General features: G+C 40.7%; 1 protein-coding gene across 7 annotated transcripts in view; it reads right to left on the bottom strand.

The window, feature by feature from the left end:
- The window catches only part of STS (steroid sulfatase), a 285,243-nt gene that overhangs the window by 145,160 nt on the left and 121,089 nt on the right, over positions 1 to 18,994 (bottom strand). For all 7 annotated transcript variants that reach the window (XM_065538097.1, XM_074029461.1, XM_074029460.1 and 4 more), the window contains one exon: positions 15,437 to 15,573. In XM_065538097.1, the coding sequence (XP_065394169.1) occupies positions 15,437 to 15,573 (137 nt within the window). The remainder of the gene's footprint in view (positions 1 to 15,436; positions 15,574 to 18,994) is intronic.

The raw sequence follows: 18,994 nt of genomic DNA, 5'->3' as shown, positions 1-18,994 counted from the left end.
ATGCTGTAATTTTGTCATTTTTGTTTTGTTCTGGCTATTGTCTTACCTTAGAAATAAAAAAAAAATGATGACAACAATGTTCTTTCACTAACAATTTTCTACAAACTGGAAGCATGAATAGGTGCAAAAGTTAGATTTTGCCATGACTGACTAAATGGAGTTCATTTGGATGAGCATCACTGAGTATTTGTTTTAAAATTTAAGTAATTGATGAGCTAAATTAGTTAGGGTACACCCACTGTGAGTGACCTTAAATAAACGAAATGTTGTGTTAAGTATGGCAAGCACCAAGGTAATCCCAGAAACAGCAGAGATCTGTTCTGTTTTCATTTTTTGCTTCAATGGTATCTGGGGTACCCAATGAAAGAGATCCATTTTGCATTTGGGAAGGAGTCATGTATGAAAGTATATGCTATGTTATAATCTTCTCTTTTTTCTACTTCTTGAGAGCAAATAAAATGACTTACAGAATCCTGTTGTAAAGAAACTTCCCTTCCCAAGTGCTTACCTCCCCAAAAAAGCATTCAGCCACTGTTGCCCCCAAACCAGCGGCTCTGCATGCCATGTTGAGAGATACAGTCCAAGTGGGTGAGCCCAGAAATCAACCGAAGACAGACAGTTAGCTCCCAGCAGACTCTGTGAGCAATCCTGGATTCCTACTCCACGAGGCTTGTCAGAGAAGTGACTCTTCAGATTGCAGGCAGAGAAGTGTGCTCACAGGATCTCAGATGACAAAGCTATGGAAATATTTCATTTACTCCATTTCTCTCATGGTGAGATACCAAACCAACGAAAGGTCACAAGACTCGAACACATGAAATTGTGTCCCAGGAGAGCTATGGCCATTTGCTCCCCTTTCCTACCAAAAAGCAAACTAAAATATATTTGGAGGAGAGACGGCAAAGTCAAGATGCACAGAAAAGAGAATCAACTGATGCTGTGATGCAACAAAAGCTCTGTGTGGAGGTTTCCTAATAATAGTGAACGTTTGTCCAGTGCTTAATACACCGAAGGCACTCTTCAAAACATCCCCAGCAAGAAAGGCAATGAAATGATCCCATTTTACAGAGAAAGAAGTCGGGGCTCAGTGAGAGAGGTCACCTGCCCACATTTAACAGCCAGGGGTTGGTCAGTGGGGGATAGAATCACATGCAATCTTGTCACAGCCTGTATCCTTTCTTGGCACCGCTGCTGCCATCAATATGTTGAAGTCAGAAGTGGTATGATATCATTGTCCCAGTATACACTGTTGGGGGGTGGAACCATATACACATGGCTCTGAATGTTGCCTCTGCAACCTGCTGATTTTGTGAGCTTGCTGAGACTAGTTACTACCTTCCTATGCACCTTGGTTTACACATCTTTAAAATGGGATAATACAGTTCCATTCTCAGAGGCCTGCCATGAGAACTATTATGAATGCATAACACCTGGCAGACAGTAAGTATACAGTAAGAGAAGAACAAGTAAGTTTATTAGTAGTAGTATTATCAGTGGAGCAGATGGCAGTGGCAGCGTGACAACAGGACACAGTCTAATGTGACAGTGAAAACCAGAAGAGCAAGGAGAAGAGATGGCAACATAGCACTGAACCCCTAATTTAATGCTGCCTGTACCATTAAGGGCCTTTTGGTTTTTGAAAATGGTCCCATGATGCCAAAGAAAGGGCTCAGATCAAGAATTGTCTGCTTTCAATTAAGTATGCATTCATTCATGGGATAGAAATGTCTTCTCTTCAAATGATCTCAGCAGTTGTATTTCTCTTCCCTCTTTTCTAAATGCAGAAATCTAAACAGCTTGAGCACTGGTTTCATAAGATTCCAGAAACAAGCAGAACATAGACCAATTTCTGCCTCCTTCTTTTCCCTAGCTCTCTTTGCAAAAGTGACATAACTACTCTAGAAGAAACATATTCTGTCTGTAATCCCAGCACTTTGGGAGGCTGAGGTGGGTGACTGACCGAGCTCAGGAGTTCAAGACCAGCCCAGGCAACATATTAAAACCCTGTCTCTACAAAATACATACATACTTACAAAAATTAGCTGGGCGTGGTGGCACATGTTTATAGTCCCTGCTACTTGGGGGGCTGAGGCAGGAAGATTGCTTGAGGCTGCAGTGAGCCGAGATCACGCTACTGCACTCCAGCCTAGGTGACAAAACGAGACCTCATCTCTTAAGGAAAAAAAAAAAAAAAAAAAAAAGAGACATATTCCTGGCTTCATGACCATCATAGGAATCTGAGTGGGGGACATGACTGTACACCTGGATACAAATGAGATCCCACAGGTAAGGATCCACAGGTAAGGGCAGGATGCACAGTAGCACCAGCCAGCTGCTCCCTCCTCACTGCTTGGGGAAGACTTCTGGGAGCAAAGCAGCAGGCTCCCTTTGGAGACAATTGAGAAAAGCCCCTCCTTCACTTGATTTCAAGGCTTTGTGCTCCTCGTCCAAGTGGGAATGGTAGCACCAGAGGAAAATAGCTCTTGGAGGGTACAGTCACCAAACCATCCCTCCCTCCCCTGTGTGCAAACTACTTTCCCAGCCCTAACCTTGCCCCTGCCTGCTCACATGGGTTGCAGATCACTGTTGCTGTCCCATGGGACCAAGGGAAGGCCAACCACCTGATGACCCTCGCCTCCTCCTAAAACCCCACCCAGAAATGGTGGCTACAGAAGCCAGTCCAAAAATGAGGCTGTCAGAAGCCATCAGCAGCTCCCAGAAACCATAGGTTGTTCTTGACAGCTCTAGCAGTTGAAGCCCTCCTGTGGTCCTAACTCATCTGGCTGGTGGATGCCATGACCACCATGAGGACCTCATGTACTTGTAAGGGGAGCTTGGCTTCACTCCCAATCTCCTGCAGTGACAGTGTAGGTTTGAACTAAGTATTGCTGCCCACTCAAGGGTGGATCTAGCTTGATGAATCAGCCGATGCTAGACCTCATGAGAAGAGACTACTGGGCTACAGCCACCTGGCTTCCAGTGGTTTCATTATGGTAACCCTCTGCATAGCCCTTGCAGAAAAGATCCTAACTGGATTCCTACCACCTGAAGACAAAGTATAGCACTGGGCCACCAACACTTGTCCTACCCAAGTTCTAAGAGGCCCCACACCAGCCGAGAGTACTGATCAATCAAGATCCAAATCCACAAGAATAGGCAAATAACACATGGTCCGTCTCACACACACACACACACACACACACACACACACACACACGCACACAATTTCCTCCATTGATGAAATATCTAACTGTAAAGCATGAAGCCATATACATATTGGGCGAAAATACAAGGGAAAGGGTGTATACATATAGGTTGAGTATCCTACATCTGAAAATCTGAAATCTGAGACGCTCTTAAGTCCTAAACTTTTTGAGTGTCAACATGATGCTCACACAAAGGAAATGCTCATTGGAGCATTCTGACTTTCAGATTTTTGGATTAGGGATGCTGAGCTGGTGAGCAGAATATAAATATTCCCAAATCTGAAAAAATTCCAAATCTGAAACACTTCTGGTCCTGAGTATTTTGGATGAATATTTGAGTATTTTGGATACTCAACCTGTAATTTGTAGGGGAGTAAGAAAAGCTTATTTAAAAAAAAAAAAATCTTCCAATTATAAGCCCCAGACATCATGAAGGAAAGGTCAGGTCTAACTACAAAAATTTATTGCAAAAGACTCTTTAAATAGAATGAAAAGACCAAAAAAAAAAGGTAGGAAAAATATTTGCAACATACAATAAGTAAAATGTTAATGTTCTTATCATATAAATATTGCAAACAAATCAATAAGAAAAAGATCTACAATCCAATAGAAAAGTGACCAAAGAATATGAACCAACAATCCTTGGGAGAAGAAATATAACCCTGTACTAACTCCACACACAATAGAAAAAAAATAGTGAACTAGCATTTTTCACCTGACAGATGTAAAAGAGACTGATAATATCCAGGGTTGCTAAGAGTATGAGGAAATTAGCGCTCTCATTGATCATCAATGGGTGTCCTACTATCATGGTGAAAAAAAGAGTATACCTATTTTAGGCAATATCAAATGAAAGCAAAGTTTTTATGCTCTTTGATCCAGCTAAGTTTGATCTTGGCTGAATTTTTATTTCAAAACTATTCCACCAGTTCACACAGCTTTACAGAATATTCACTTATAGCACTACTTGAAAGACAAAAAATAAAAAATAAAATAAATTTTTTAAAAAGGAACTCAGATGTCCCTCACAGAGGAATGATTAAACGAATTGTAGTCTAAGAAAGGTAAAATGAACATCGAAATGCTGATTTGGAAAAATGACCAAATAGATAGTTGAGTGAAAAGAGAAAACTGCAGAATAGCATATAGAGTTTGTGTAAAATATTCTTAATAGTCATATCTTGATATTACTATGTCATGCTGGCAACATATAAACAATAAATCTATCCAGCAAACTGTTATTGATGCTACCTATTTAGGGGTGAGATTTCATGAGGCATTATCTTTCTGTACTGTTTGTGTCTATATTCTTCGGTTTTGCATACTGCGGATTACTTTGGGAATCAGAAAAACATGTATACAAAGTGTGGAAAACACTAAAAAAAACCACAGAAGACTGAGGCAGCGATTTAAAATTTTTTTCTGTTGCAAAGTGGTATATGACATGCTACTTCACATTCATCCCCAGAACTCTGCTCTTGAACTACATTAAATCATAGACCTTAGCTCTCAGTGACCTCATCTCAAGCCCCTGCATGAAAAGAAAGCTGTACAGACATCGTAGAAAGGCACAAGAAAAGCATAAACTCTGGGACAGTCAGCGAGCATCTCACAGCTACTCTCTCCTCCAACCCACGCCTCGTCACTCACAAAGACTTCCCAAACACACACTTCTGAAAGTGACAATCAATAGAAAATCTTGACATACGTGATTTTATTTCAATTGACCAAAAACTCACTTTCTTCCTGCAGTAATGAAAGGAATAAGAACCCTAGATAAAATTACATTCCAGTAACAAATGGTCTATCCTATTTGAGAAAGCCTTGTATTTTAAAAAGTGTACACAAAATACTCCCAAACAGCAAAACAGCACATATCCTAAAGTGTACTGTATACCTTTACAGTCAAGCATGTAACTGACAATTTTTAAACTATCTCTTTATTAAATACGTTTGGCAATCGCGGAAAGAGAATCACGCATAAGTGGGTTTGTATTAGTCTTTCCTTTGCAATGTAGGGGTTGTCATCACCTCCTAGATGTTTTCTTGAAGTTTCAAAACCTCATTATGCATGTTGCATTCAGGTAAACAGTGGTCTGTAATGGAAATGATTTCATTTCTCTCCTGTCTAGATCTGCTTGAATAAAAAATTGGTTCATTAGGTAGTGGAGGCTTAATACCAGCCCCTGTCAAAAGTCCCTGAGAAGATACTGTCTATCTGCAATTTCATGATTATCATAGCAATCTCAGCAATACGGGTGTGCAATGACACGATCAGAGGTCATATTTCATCTGATCCAGAGCTCAGCTATGACTGCAAGCATATACCAAGAGTTGATAGTCTGAATAAACCATGGATTTCCTTTTTTATTTTTTTAAACTGCAGTTTCCACTGTGGGGAATTAACATTACGTTAGCATTATTAAAATAAGTAGATTTCACAAACTCATTTTTTAAAAAGTGTGATTTAGGATGCAGTGGGAGATAAATTTAATGTAAAATATCATGTGTAAACACACACACACATACACACACACACACAGATAACTTAAAGCCTTTTGAAAGACATTTCCTAAAGGGGATATTCAATGACGAAAAACACCACTGTGAAAATAAAGCCCAATTTGTTGCTTCACTTGAGTTTTAATCATTGTGTCATAGATGACTTGGGATTCATAAATGAAAAGTGTTGGCTGAATATTTAAAATGTGCCTTGTAAGTGGTCATGGATTTCATCAGGTCCTCCGATAAGCATTAGGGATTAAGGAAAGATTCTGACTCCACTGGATAAATGGCAACAGATTTTTTTGTAGTTTAATTATTTTTTTTAAACACAAGAAAAATGTCTGACCTATTTCGGAATCGATATAATGTGGTATGTGTAATTTTTAAAAAGAGCTGCTCTCTTTCAGTCATCATTTTAGTAAATATTTTATCTTTTTAAATCATAATGCCCAATGCTAGAACATGTGTAGTGAACTGGTACAATAAATTGGTACAATCAATGTATTTTTCTGATATTTATCTTTCTACCATTTGCTTGTATGAGCTCTTCCTATATCTCAGGAGTTTTCTTTTTATTTTATGTTGATGATGCACATGGTTTTTAAGTCTTGTCATTGGTCTTTTTGTTCAGTTTATGTTATATTTTTACCTGACATCAGGAAATTTTAGATTTCATGAAGTAAAATTCAGCAATCATTTTCTTTGAGTTAGTTATTTCTTGGCTTTTGTGCTCAGAAAGACCTTTCTCAACTATCGTGTATATCAGATAAATACATGTCAATATATTTTCTGGAATTCTTCAGTAGTTCCATTTTCCAAACACAATCTGCATGGGGAACTTATTTGAATATATGAGGAACAGCAGGAATAGCACAGTATGTAAGACAGACCAGATTAAAATCCTAGTCATCATATGTCATCTCCATGACTTTGGGCAACTTACTTTAATCTTCTACACTTCTTGTGAAATTGACTTCTTTATTTTGAGCATCACAATATCCCCCTGCTTCCTCCTCTTCATCTTCATTATTTTCATCATTATCACCATCTTCACCATCATCATTACCACCATCATCAGCATCGCCATCATCATACCCATCATATCATCATCACCATTATCACCATCATCACCCTCATCAGCATCACCATCATCACCATCATCATCAACACAACACCATTATTATATCATTTAAGCACATGCAAAACAGCACAATGCCAGATACTAGGGAATTAACTACAATCACTCTCCTAAAAGTTTAATCATACTATCACAATTATTGTATAATCCATTCTTAGCCATCTGCCTTGAAGGGTCACCTTTACATTTACATTTTACATGAAATTCTTTTTCTGGGCTTCCTGCTCTGTTCCATCATGCTGTCTAGTCTGGAGCCAGTGTCACATGGCTCTATTTATTTATTTTTATTTGAACTCTATGAAGTGCATGTTTAAAACAAAATGAAAATTAAAAACATATTTAAGAATTCATGCCACACCCAACCATTGCTGTGGAAGCAGATGAGAGAGAGACTAGGGGATACATTTGCTTTTCTTAAGAGTTTTAAGACAAAATGCTTCCACGTTCTATTTCTTATTGCTCCAAGTGCATCCCCCTGCACATCACATCCCACTGGGATGTGTGTCACAGTCATGAAGAGATAACCAGTTGTATAGTCTCAGCAGTTAGCTCTTAATACTGTCTTAATGCCATTGAGCTAACAGATGGGGCTGTGCTGGACAAAGAAGGAAGCCAGCTTGCTTAGTGTGCATGGACCACCTCCCTGACTCCCTGAAACCTATTAAAAACCTGAAACATTGGCAGGTAACCAACGATTGAAATAATTTTCAAGCCTCAATTTTGAGTGTTTGATAATATTGGAAGCTCAGTTAATGAATGAGCGGTCCATAATGGCTCTACATTCCTCCTTACAAAGTAAACCATTATGCATCCCCTCTCTCTGCCTAGCTATAAACCTCCACCATGAAAGTGAATGAAGATAATCAGCCCTAGAAATCACAGGACAGCTGTGCATGGCATCTTTGCTGGTACACTGTCATATGAAGGCACCAGCTGAACACACTGGCTTCCCAATTCCATGATCTCCCCAACACCAGGAACTTGCCTTCCATTCATCATCTAGCAGGCATGCCATGCACCTGGGAATACCTGGAATGATTCAACCTCTGGAATATAAACACTTCTACTCTGTCCCAGCCTTCCAACACCTTTGCTGCAATCTTGTTTGAATCTCCAGTCCATCATCACAAGCCACCAGCTCTCTTCCTTCCTCATCCCCCACCACCATCCACCACTTCAGTCCTTCTGTTGCTAATCACTCAAATTCCACTGCCCAGTTGCCTTTTGTGATGCTCCCTGCTAGCAAAACTTCAATCATCAATAAGTTTGGTGATCCTACTTTCTGGCTCTGCATTGAACTGAAAATCTACATACCTATGTGCCAACACCCAATTCATGGTCTCCAAGCAGAGATGAGCTCAGACAAAGCCTGATAAGTCATCCCTTGGCACAAATTCTTCCATTCCTCTTGAAAGAAATATCCAACCTCATTGACCTCAGCTCCTTAAATATCATTCTCTGTAATACACTATAATTCTAAAATTTACAGGAGCTACATTCACTTGTCCCTTTTCAGCCCTTCTTGATGTCTCTGAAGTACTCGTTGGTATTGATCTTCTCTCTTGAAATGCTCTTTGCTCCTGAATTCCCTGACCACACTTCTCTGAGTCTGTCTTACCAGTTTCTGGCTGTTCTTTTGGTTTTCTTTTGGGGGTTCTTCCTGCTGTGACTTTCCTTTGGATGCTGGACTGGCTCTTCCATCCTCACTGTGCACCAGAAGTGAGCACATTATTGTCACTTTTTAAAGAAGGTTGCATTGATCAAAAATAAGAATGTTTAAAAAATTCAAGATAGAAAAGTGATGCATTAAATCCCAGGGGAAATATACAGCCTTAAGATCCAAGCTAGACTCTGTATAGGACAAAGAATGTCAAAGAGAACATGGGCTTTTGCTTTTTTGGGTCTTACAGTTTTTGAAAAGGAGAGACATGAAGGTTGATTTCCAAACTCTTACCCTGGATTAGATGGAAACAAACTGTGGGTCACAAGTTGCTCAACTGACTTAAATATTCTTGCAGAACAATCTCATCCATGCCCATGGTTGGACTACTATTTCATACATAGGAGAAAGCCAAGTCAACCTTATTTATATCTGTGCTCCTAGTAATTCCTGGCACCTTAGATCAGGCCTTGCAAATATCAGGCACCTGACCTCCATACTTTCACTTTTAAAATTTCCTTATTGAGTACCTAATGTGTACCTGGTCTATAGAACTTGAAGGAAATCAAAATATTTTACCACAAAATATATTAATTTCATATATGCTGAGATGGCTGTCAGAGAGCCTGCAAGGAGAGCTGTTTTTGTGGAGGAGATTTGCATCTGTAGAAACTCTGTATTCATGCAACCAGGACTTCCCTCGTCCCGATCTAGTAAACATGAAATGAGAGTCCTACACCTTAAAGATCTGAAAGAAATGTTTACTGGCCAAGCATGTTGGCTCATGCCTGTAATCCTAGCACCTTGGGAGGCCAAGGTGGGAGGAACACTTGAGCCCAGGAGTTCAAGACCAGCCTGGGCAACATAGTGAGACCTTGTCTCTACAAAAAGTAAAATTATTAGCTGGGTGTGGTGGCACGTACCTGCAGTCCCAGCTACTCAGGAGGCTAAAGTGGAAGGATTGCTTGAGCCCAGGAAGTCGAGGCTGCAGTCAGCCAAGATTGAGCCACTACCCTTCAGCCTGGGTGACAGAGCAAGATCCTGTCTCAAAACAAACAAACAAACAAACAAACAAACCATTTGCCACTTATTTTATCAGAGGGCTGCCATGATGCAAGCTCCCATTCTTTTTGTAACCTCAATATGGTATACAAGCTTCACTATCCCACAGAGTGTTACGTAACCACTCTGTGATGCTCCCTGTGTGCAGGTTAATACAGTTTTTATGACTTTTCTTCAATTAATCTGCGTTTTGTGAGTTGATTTTTAGAGAAACTTCAGAGGGTGAAGGGGAAGTTTTCCCCGTGGCCCCTACAGATTCTAAAAGTAGGTATCTTCTACATACATTGAATCAGAGGACTTTTGTCCATGTAAATGAACCTATTTACAGAGGGGTTATTCATGGCATGCTACAGTCCATACTTTCACAATCATTGTAGTCCAAACCTCCTAGAAAGAGTCTGTTTTAAAATGGATAATCCATTACAACCATGTCTGATAATCCAGGCCCTGCTTAGAATTATGCTGCAAGTTTGAAGGGCTTAGACCAATACCTATGCTTCCCCATTGCCAGAGTTTTCTTGTGTTTCTTGAGGTTCTTGACACAATCCTGAGCTCTTACAAAAGAGGCTCTCCAATTTATTCTCCATCCCTCAAGATGAGTTGAGTGCATGGTCCGTGCTGCTACATTGAGTTGCACACAACTGACTAAATGTCAGGCATGGTAAACACGCATTCATTCTGTAACATCCCCCAAGCTCATTGCATGAATTCACCACTTATTTTTCCTCCAGGTTGGTTCTCTGTGCCCAGAGGGTACAGTAGCAATGTCCAGAGTGAGATGGAATCTCACTCTGTTGCCCAGGCTAGAGTACAGGGGCACAATCTTGGCTCATGGCAATCTCCACCTACCGGGTTTAAGTGATTCTCCCATCTCAGCCTCCCAAGTAGCTGGGATTACAAGCATGTGACACCATGCCTGGCTAAGTTTTGTACTTTGATTAGAGACACGGTTTCGCCATGTTGGCCAGGCTGGTCTTGAACTGATAACCTTAGGCGATCCACCTGGGATTACAGGCATAGGCCACCACACCTGGCTAGGAATGTTTGACTGGAAGCCAGATATTTGTTTTAGCATTCACCTTCTTGTTCTCTGCTTGAATGTTTCTTTGTAATAGTATAGAACTTGCTAGTCTAATCCTAAGCAAAGGCTGATTTATGATTCCTTCATGTGGTTCTATTAATAGCACAGGGCTCTGAGTGAACACTGATTGCATGCAAATTCCACTTCACAGACTAGCTGTGATAGATATAATGGTGTAAGCTGTAGATAAGAAACCCCTGGTCAGAACTACATCCGTCCTTCCATGTGACCCCCAACCATGAACAGGTTTATGAAAAATGTCAGTCTATTTCCAAAGGAAGAGAAACAGCCAGAAAGACACGCCTCCAAAATGCTTGTTGCATACTGGAGAACAATGAAATTTTACACATTTGTTCCTCCCTGATGCTTGGGCTGCTTCAGAATTAACTGGAATTGAACATCAGACTTTGCAATAGCACCATGATTGCCTAAAGAATTCCACTGTGGGTGTGTCCTGCTGAAATGATATGGCTGCTACATCCAACATGCACAGCACCCCTGCTCTTCCTGCTTCCAAACTGTTCAAGCACTTTATCTGCACCTCCCTCAGGACATTCCTCACTTTCTGCCCTGAATTGTTATAGGATCTCCTGAAAGAATCTTACATTTCTTAGTATCTTGTATGCTGAACATTCTCCCCTAAACCTATAGTCTTATCATCATTGCACCCTACTCCCACCCTGCACTGCCAAAAAACATTTAAGCACACAGTTAGCATCCAGTCAACATGACTAATGAATGAACTAGATCTTTCCTGGAGATATGTTGTTGATTGTGCACTGACATGATGCACGCTTTCTTATTACATGGAAAGAAAAGAAATAAAGTGGTGTAGATTTCAGGTTCTAGGTGGGACACCTGCATTTGAACACATGCTCATCCATTATGAATTCTGTAATCTGAGGTGGGTGTACCTAACCTGCAAGACTCACTAACCTTACCTGTGGAATGGGAATGATGAGAACATCACCTGCTGCACAGGGACCACTGGCAGCACAAAATGAGGCAAGATGTTGAGACTCAGAAACTGATATCCCCAAAGATTGCCTTTTGACATGCTAAACCGACGAAGCCTCAAGTTTCTCTAACCTCCCCTTCATCCCACACACAGTTTCTCCCATAGAAGGCGGAGTTCTTTTATCTGCCTAAGATCCAGACCCCCTCAAGGAGAACTTTTTTTTCCCTTCCCCTCCCTGTAATTTCATTGTCTATTGCAGAAAAGAAGACCAAGATATGACTACCCCCGAGGAGACCCTTTTCCAAGTACGATCTCCAAGGATCATTTAAATTACAAGTTAATTTCTGTTCCTGTATCAATAATTCTCCCTAGCAATCATTTATTGCCCCTCAACAGAACTCTTCTCCCTGATCCGCATAACCTGTGTTACCAGGATCCAAGCCCCCATCATATATATGTGTGTGTGTGTGTGTGTGTGTGTGTGTATATATATATATATTTTTTTTTCCTGGAATACAGTGGTATGATCTCAGCTCACTGCAACCTACACCTCCTGGGTTCAAGTGATTCTCCTGCCTCAGCCTCCCAAAGTAGGTGGGATTACAGGCACGCACCACCATGCCCGGCTAATTTTTGTATTTTTAGTAGAGACGGGGTTTTACCATGTTGGACAGGCTGGTCTCGAACTCCTGACCTCAGGTGATCTGCCTGCTTCAGCATCCCAAAGTGCTGGGATTACAGACGTGAGCCCCCATGCCTGGCCCAAGCCCCCATCCTTTCTGTAACCTCAGGATGGTGTATAAGCTTCTGGACCCCATTGGGAGGTTGGGTCTTCATTATGAAGGCTCTTGTGTACGCACATTCAATAAATTAGTATGCCTTTTCCCCTATGAATCAATCTGCCTCACGCCAGTGATTTCCTGACAAGCTTTATGGGACCAAAAGCCTACGGCTCCCACAAATACATGTGCTATCAGGGCCCAGTATGGGGCCAGCTCTCAATGTTAGTCACTCTGATGATTAAAATCATGTTGACCACCCCGTGAATTCGCACAGAAGAATCATATCTCCTGGATTTCAACTGCCCTTGCATGGTTGTACTGAGAAGCCCCTTCTGTAGCTCTCACAACATCTGTACGAAGTCAGTCTTTCTCTAGTTACTGTAACAATATGAGACACAGCACTCACTCAGCTAAGGATAAGGCAGTAAGCCACAATCATGGGCAGTAGAATTGGTGTACAGTTACATAATAAAGGCTCTTGGTCATTTAATATGCCTTTCCAGGCTTAAAGAAACCTGCGGGGGAGAAAGTGATGATCCATAGAATCACACAGCCCTCAAACATGTGGAGAGAACATGCTCGGAGTGACTGAGATGCGCCCTCACTAGTTAACCACTTCCATCTCAGTTTTCCTTTGTGCAGGGAGTGTTTCTTCTTAAGCAAATCTCCCCCTTTTCTTTTATTACATAATTATTCAGAATGCAACAGTCCCCTCCTGTGCAATAAGGAAAAGCCCTTCTTGGAAAGAAGAAATATTCTTTAGAACACTCATATGTATCAGATTTAAAAAAACAAAAAGTTTCTTAAAAATTCATGGAATGCTTGGGGGAAGGATTTTATCTTTTGGCCAAAACAAACAAACAAACAAAACAAAACAAAACAAACACAATCTTCTATAAATCAGGGGCTAAGGCAGGTCTCGAAGATTGAAAATACTCTCCAAATACTTTAGAGAGAACTAGTAGTAATACAACACTGGAAGTTAAACTTTCTAATGAGTCAGGCATGTATGCCTTGCTAATTAAATAAAATGTAATCAACAGGTGTGATGAGATCAGTGTGAGGTTGCTTGATAGCCAACAGAAGTCTTAGAGTTGCATAAGCAGCCTGACACATTAAAATAGAACACTCATTAAAGAGAGAAAATATTCTACTGATTTACACTACTAAGATGTGAAAAATATATATTGATTTACGTGCAACATTTTAGAAAGGAAAAAATAAAAGGATGCAGGCTTGTATTGGTATATGTACAAGCCATAAGCGTAATGCACTCTTCTTATAAATCTTGTTAGAGAGAATGTTCTGGTTTTGTTTTTCCTAGTTATTATTATAAATGGTACTCACTCTCATTACTTTATAGAATCACAGACTATCACAGAAAAAAGAACCTCAGAACTTGCCTAATTTGAATCCTCCTGTCAAGATGATAGAGGAGAGGCCTGAAGATGTAAAACTTCTCCCAAGTTCACAGAGATAATTACAGAAACATCTAGAAGCTGGAAGAAGAGTCCAGTCTTGTTTCTTAAGAAGGTGCTCCTTCCATGATTTAAAACAAAACAAAACAAAATTTGTTCTGACAATCACCATAGTAGGTGACCACCACTGCCATCAATTTGCTGCTTTAAACAAACAAACAAACAAATATAACTGGGAAGCAACTTTCATGCATTTCCAAAACATCTGGATCCAAAGGTTAGAGACTACTGAGTTAGTTCACCAAAAGAAATGGAGAGAAGAATGAAAGGGAGAAAAAGTAAAAGGAAACAAACATATGAAAATCTTTAGCAACCTGAGTGAGTACTGGAATACGGACAAAATGGTCTCTTCTGTCACTCTGATACTATCCAGATGGGCCCAGCAATGTAAAAGTAAGAGGCAATGCTGCTAGAAAAGACTTGAAATTGTGAGAAGTTCCAAGTGGACTGGAATGCTGATTTTTCATTCCTTTGCGTAACTCACACACTAAGGCCTTCCCTACCTCATTCCGCACGAGGTTGCATGCTAGCCAACTCCTTAGCTGTGTACAGCTAAGAGACCCCAGGTGTAATCCCCCACCCTGGGACCTCTGAGCTCTGCTTCCCAGTTATATTTGTTTGTTTAAAGCAGCAAATTGATGGTGGTGGTGGTCACCTACTATGGTGATTGTCAGAACAAATTTTGTTCTGTTTTGTTCTGAGCTCTGCAAGAGGGATGATGATGTCCTGTAGATATGGAAGACATGCATTTTAACTTAAACAAAGCTTCAGTAAGGAAGTCTTCCCAATGTCAGTGAAAAATGCCACGTTTCTTAGAAATAGGGTTATTTGCTCAGGAAGGGAGAGAAGGAGTTTGGAGAACAAGGAAAGCTTTGCCATCCTTAGATGCAGCAAGGAGAACACAAGGGACCTCGTCACTGTTGCCCTGAGAGCCTCGCGAAGTGTGTAGCCAGCTGCAGGTATTCTGGATCCAAAATCCATCACACATCTAACTGCTAATGACGAGGCATTGTTCATATTTCATTGTTGATAGAATAAGGGATAATAAGGACTAAAGTTTTGTCTCCTTTCCTCCATGAATCTCTTCCATCTGCAGCCCACAGACTAGGCTTCCCCTGAAATGTATCCACTGGCAGCTGCAGACATGCACAAGAGGGTAAAGATATATATATTTTTTAAGAGACAAGGTCTCACTCTGTCACCCAGGCTGGAGCGCAGTGGTACAATCATAGCTCAGTGCAGCCTCAATCTCCTGGGCTCAAGACCTCCTCCCACCTCAGCCTCCCAACTAGCTGGGACCACAGGCATGTACCACCACACCCAGCTGATTTTTTTTTTTTAATTTTTTGTAGAGATGGGGTCTCCCTATGTTGCCTGGACTGGTGAAGGTACTTTTTGTATTCTATTTACCTTTCAGGATCAATGCATTTTTGGTTACCTTCAAAAAACCCCATACATTTGCTGTCTCTAAAGGCATCAGCAACATAGATGGAAATACACAGGAAAGAAAACACAAGGAGGCAAAGACTTACTGGTTTTCTAAGAATTCACTGAGGAGAAACGTACCCACACTCCAGTCCATTTCCTCAACAGCATCCCCGTAGACTCCGTGTTTACTTTTGCCGGCAAAATCCTTGCTGGAGAAAAGGGCCGTGTGCACATGGAGGTAGGACAAGACAAGCAGGAACGGAGTCTCAGTGTTCCTGCAAAAAAAAAAAAAAAAAAGGGAGAAAAAAAAGACCACGGATAATGTAAGTATGTCTGACACCATTCTGATTAGGATCCACCTATTATCATAGCAGGCAATTTGAAAATTCACAAAGTACTACAAGTTAATTGCCTAATATGGTATCTTCTGTCAGAGAAAGGTAAGTCTCTGTGGTGCCTCTATGAAGTGACTTATTGTTACCCTCTATGGATCAGTAGGTGAAGAATTATGTTATTGAGACTTCCCCCAAAGACGCAACTCAGGAAGAGATTTACTAGAAAATTGCCTGTATTTGGCCGGGCGCGGTGGCTCAAGCCTGTAATCCCAGCACTTTGGGAGGCCGAGACGGGCGGATCACTAGGTCAGGAGATTGAGACCATCCTGGCTAACACGGCGAAACCCCGTCTCTACTAAAAACACAAAAAATTAGCCGGGCGAGGTGGCGGCGCCTGTGGTCCCAGCTACTCGGGAGGCTGAGGCAGGAGAATGGCGGGAACCCGGGAGGCGGAGCTTGCAGTGAGCTGAGATCCGGCCACTGCACTCCAGCCTGGGTGACAGAGCGAGACTCCGTCTCAAAAAAAAAAAAGAAAAAAAAAAAAAAAAAAAAGAAAATTGCCTGTATTTGTTTTTTGTTGTTGTTGTTGAATTCTGTTCTTCCTTCTCTATATGGTGACTAATATGAATTCAAGCACCTTGAAAATAGTATTTCTTTGGGAAAAAATTTTATACACAAATGCACATACACACACTACTAGAAAGACTACCTTTTAAAAATTGTAATTGATATATGCAAACAATTATACAAATATATATACAAATTTTGTATATATATGTATCATTTGACATATACAAATAATTCTTGTGTAGACTTGTTGGGGACAATGCAATAATACATGTTTACCATGTGGAATGATTAAATACAGCTAATCAAAATATTCATTTTCTCATATAGTTGTTATTTCTTTGAGGTGAGAACATTTAAAATCTACTCTCTCAGCAATTTTGAAATATACAATACATTGACTATTTTTATGCTTTGGGGAAGAGGGATTCTAGTCTGTGTGGCTAGCCTCAGGGGAGACTGAGAGACGATTCTCTGCTGGCCATTTCCTCTTTGTCTTCAGTATTCTCTAGTTGCCCTGTTGGGGCTCAGAAAAGGGAACCCTAAAACAATATTGTTAAGCATCTCCTACAGGCCAGGCATGGTTCTAGCGTATGGAGATTATTATTTTATTATTATTTTCTATTGAGATAGAGTCTTGCTGTGTTGCTCAAGCTAGAGTGCAGTGACATGATCTCGGCTCACTGCAAACTCCACCTCCTGGGTTCAAGCGATTCTGTCTCAGCCTCTGGAGTAGCTGGCATTAAAGGTGTACACCACCATGCCTGGCTAATTTCTGTAATTTTTTTAGTAGAGATGGGGTTTCACCATGTCGGCCAGGCTGGTTTAAACTCCTGACCTCAGGTATCCTCCTGCCTCAGCCTCCCAAAGTGCTGGGATTACAGGTATGAGCCACTGCACCCAGCCTGGAGATTCAATTTTTATTAGCAAATGCTAATAAAGCATGTGTTCCATGACACCAGAGTCTTTTATGTGCTCTCTTCTCCCACCAGACCACCAGGCAGGAATGTCATTTATATCATGGTGTTCCTGACACCTGCAAAGTGATTGGCAGGTGGCAGAAATTCAGCAAATCTGTTATTGGATGAAATATTACATCTGCTTTCTAAGCATTGGCAGCCCCGCCCAGCAGTCAAGTGAATGACAGGGCCTTGGGAATGCAATGTGAACTGCATTGTGAATGGTTTATGTTGCATATGGTTTAGACTTCTGCCTAAGTCTCTTGTTACTTAGAAGGGATGTGGTTTATGTAACGGTTGCTCTAGAGCAAGGATTCCTCTGCAGAACTTCTGTCCTAAATCTCTTGTTACTTTGAAGGAATGTGGTTTATGCAGCAGTTGCTCTAGAACAGAGATTCCTCTGCAGAACTTCTGTCCTCAGTCTTTTGTTACTTTGACGGGACATGGTTTATGTAACAGTTGCTCTAGAGCAGGGACTACTCTGCAGAACTTCTCTCCTAAGTCTCTTCTTACTTTTACGGGGTCATCTCCCATGGTCCATATCTTTACCAGCCAGTAAAAGTTCAGAAGACTATATATATATATATATGTAGTTAAATTAATTTTTCTTCTATGTATTTCTGGCTTCCTTAACTTCTCATGATAGCCAAAAACATTCCAAATTTTGGACTGGGTGTCACAAATATTAATAAGTTTTCCTGGAAACAATAAACAGATGTATGCTTTTCTAAATGCATTTGTATTTTGCTAATGTTAGTATACCTTGGGCTCCTCGAACTGCTCACACCTATGGCTGTAACACTTCATTTTTAAGGTCAGTTCTTACATTTATTAACCCCTACTCCTTTGAAAGAGAAAATCAGCACAAAACAGCACTTTGGGTTAGAGCTAAGCCAGGCATCTCCAGTTATCTGAAAATAGGCAGATCAAATCTAACAAGTTATTGGTAATCATTAGTACCATGTTTTATTATTCCAGTACTTGGTGGCAAATTTTTTTTACAATAATATGAAACAAGGAAATGCTGTTAATATCTCACAGGAATATGAGCAACTGTTACATAAACCACATTCCTTCAAAGTAACAAGAGATTTAGAACAGAAGTTCTGCAGAGGAATCCTTGCTCTAGAGCAACCGTTACATAAACCACATCCCTTCTAAGTAACAAGAGACTTAGGCAGAAGTCTAAACCATATGCAACATAAACCATTCACAATGCATGTCTCACAGGAACTGGAATAAGAAGGCAAGCAATGAGAGCCCACTGGACCTGGTCTATAACATTCACTGTTACATCTCAGAAAGAAAAGAGGACATACTACTGCTTAGATGGAAGCACTGGAATTGTCATCCTAGCTGATGACTTACATATGAGCATCTCTACCAAGCCACGTGTTTGGCTCCTTCTAAGAGAAGATGCCCTTGAACGGAGCCACAGTATGTTAGAGAGCTTGGCCACACAGGGCAGACTGTGAAGCCTCCATTCTACTTATTATGGGGAAAGTTTATTCACACCTGGGCAAATTGCACCTCCTTCCCCAGAAGCAGATTGTGTTCCCCTAAACTGGCTTAGATTCCTCAAAACGAACATGAAATTACAGTCTTTGTGTTCCTAAATAGAGAGTTACATTATGTATGAGAACAATCTCACTGCAATTTTACTCTCATCTGTTCTCCCATTTATTTTTAGATTTAAAGTTAAGGAAAATAGATAAGAAAGCTTAAAAAGTCAATCTCCCAAGCGCGGTACATGGTCATACAGGATGTGAGTGACAGAATTTGCTGAGAACGAAGAGCTATTGCACGGATTGAAATGCCCAGCACTGGGCTTCAGT

This window comes from Macaca fascicularis, chromosome X (genome assembly GCF_037993035.2).
Source record: "Macaca fascicularis isolate 582-1 chromosome X, T2T-MFA8v1.1".
NCBI lineage: Eukaryota > Metazoa > Chordata > Mammalia > Primates > Cercopithecidae > Macaca > Macaca fascicularis.
This window is presented reverse-complemented; position numbering and strand designations above follow the sequence as displayed.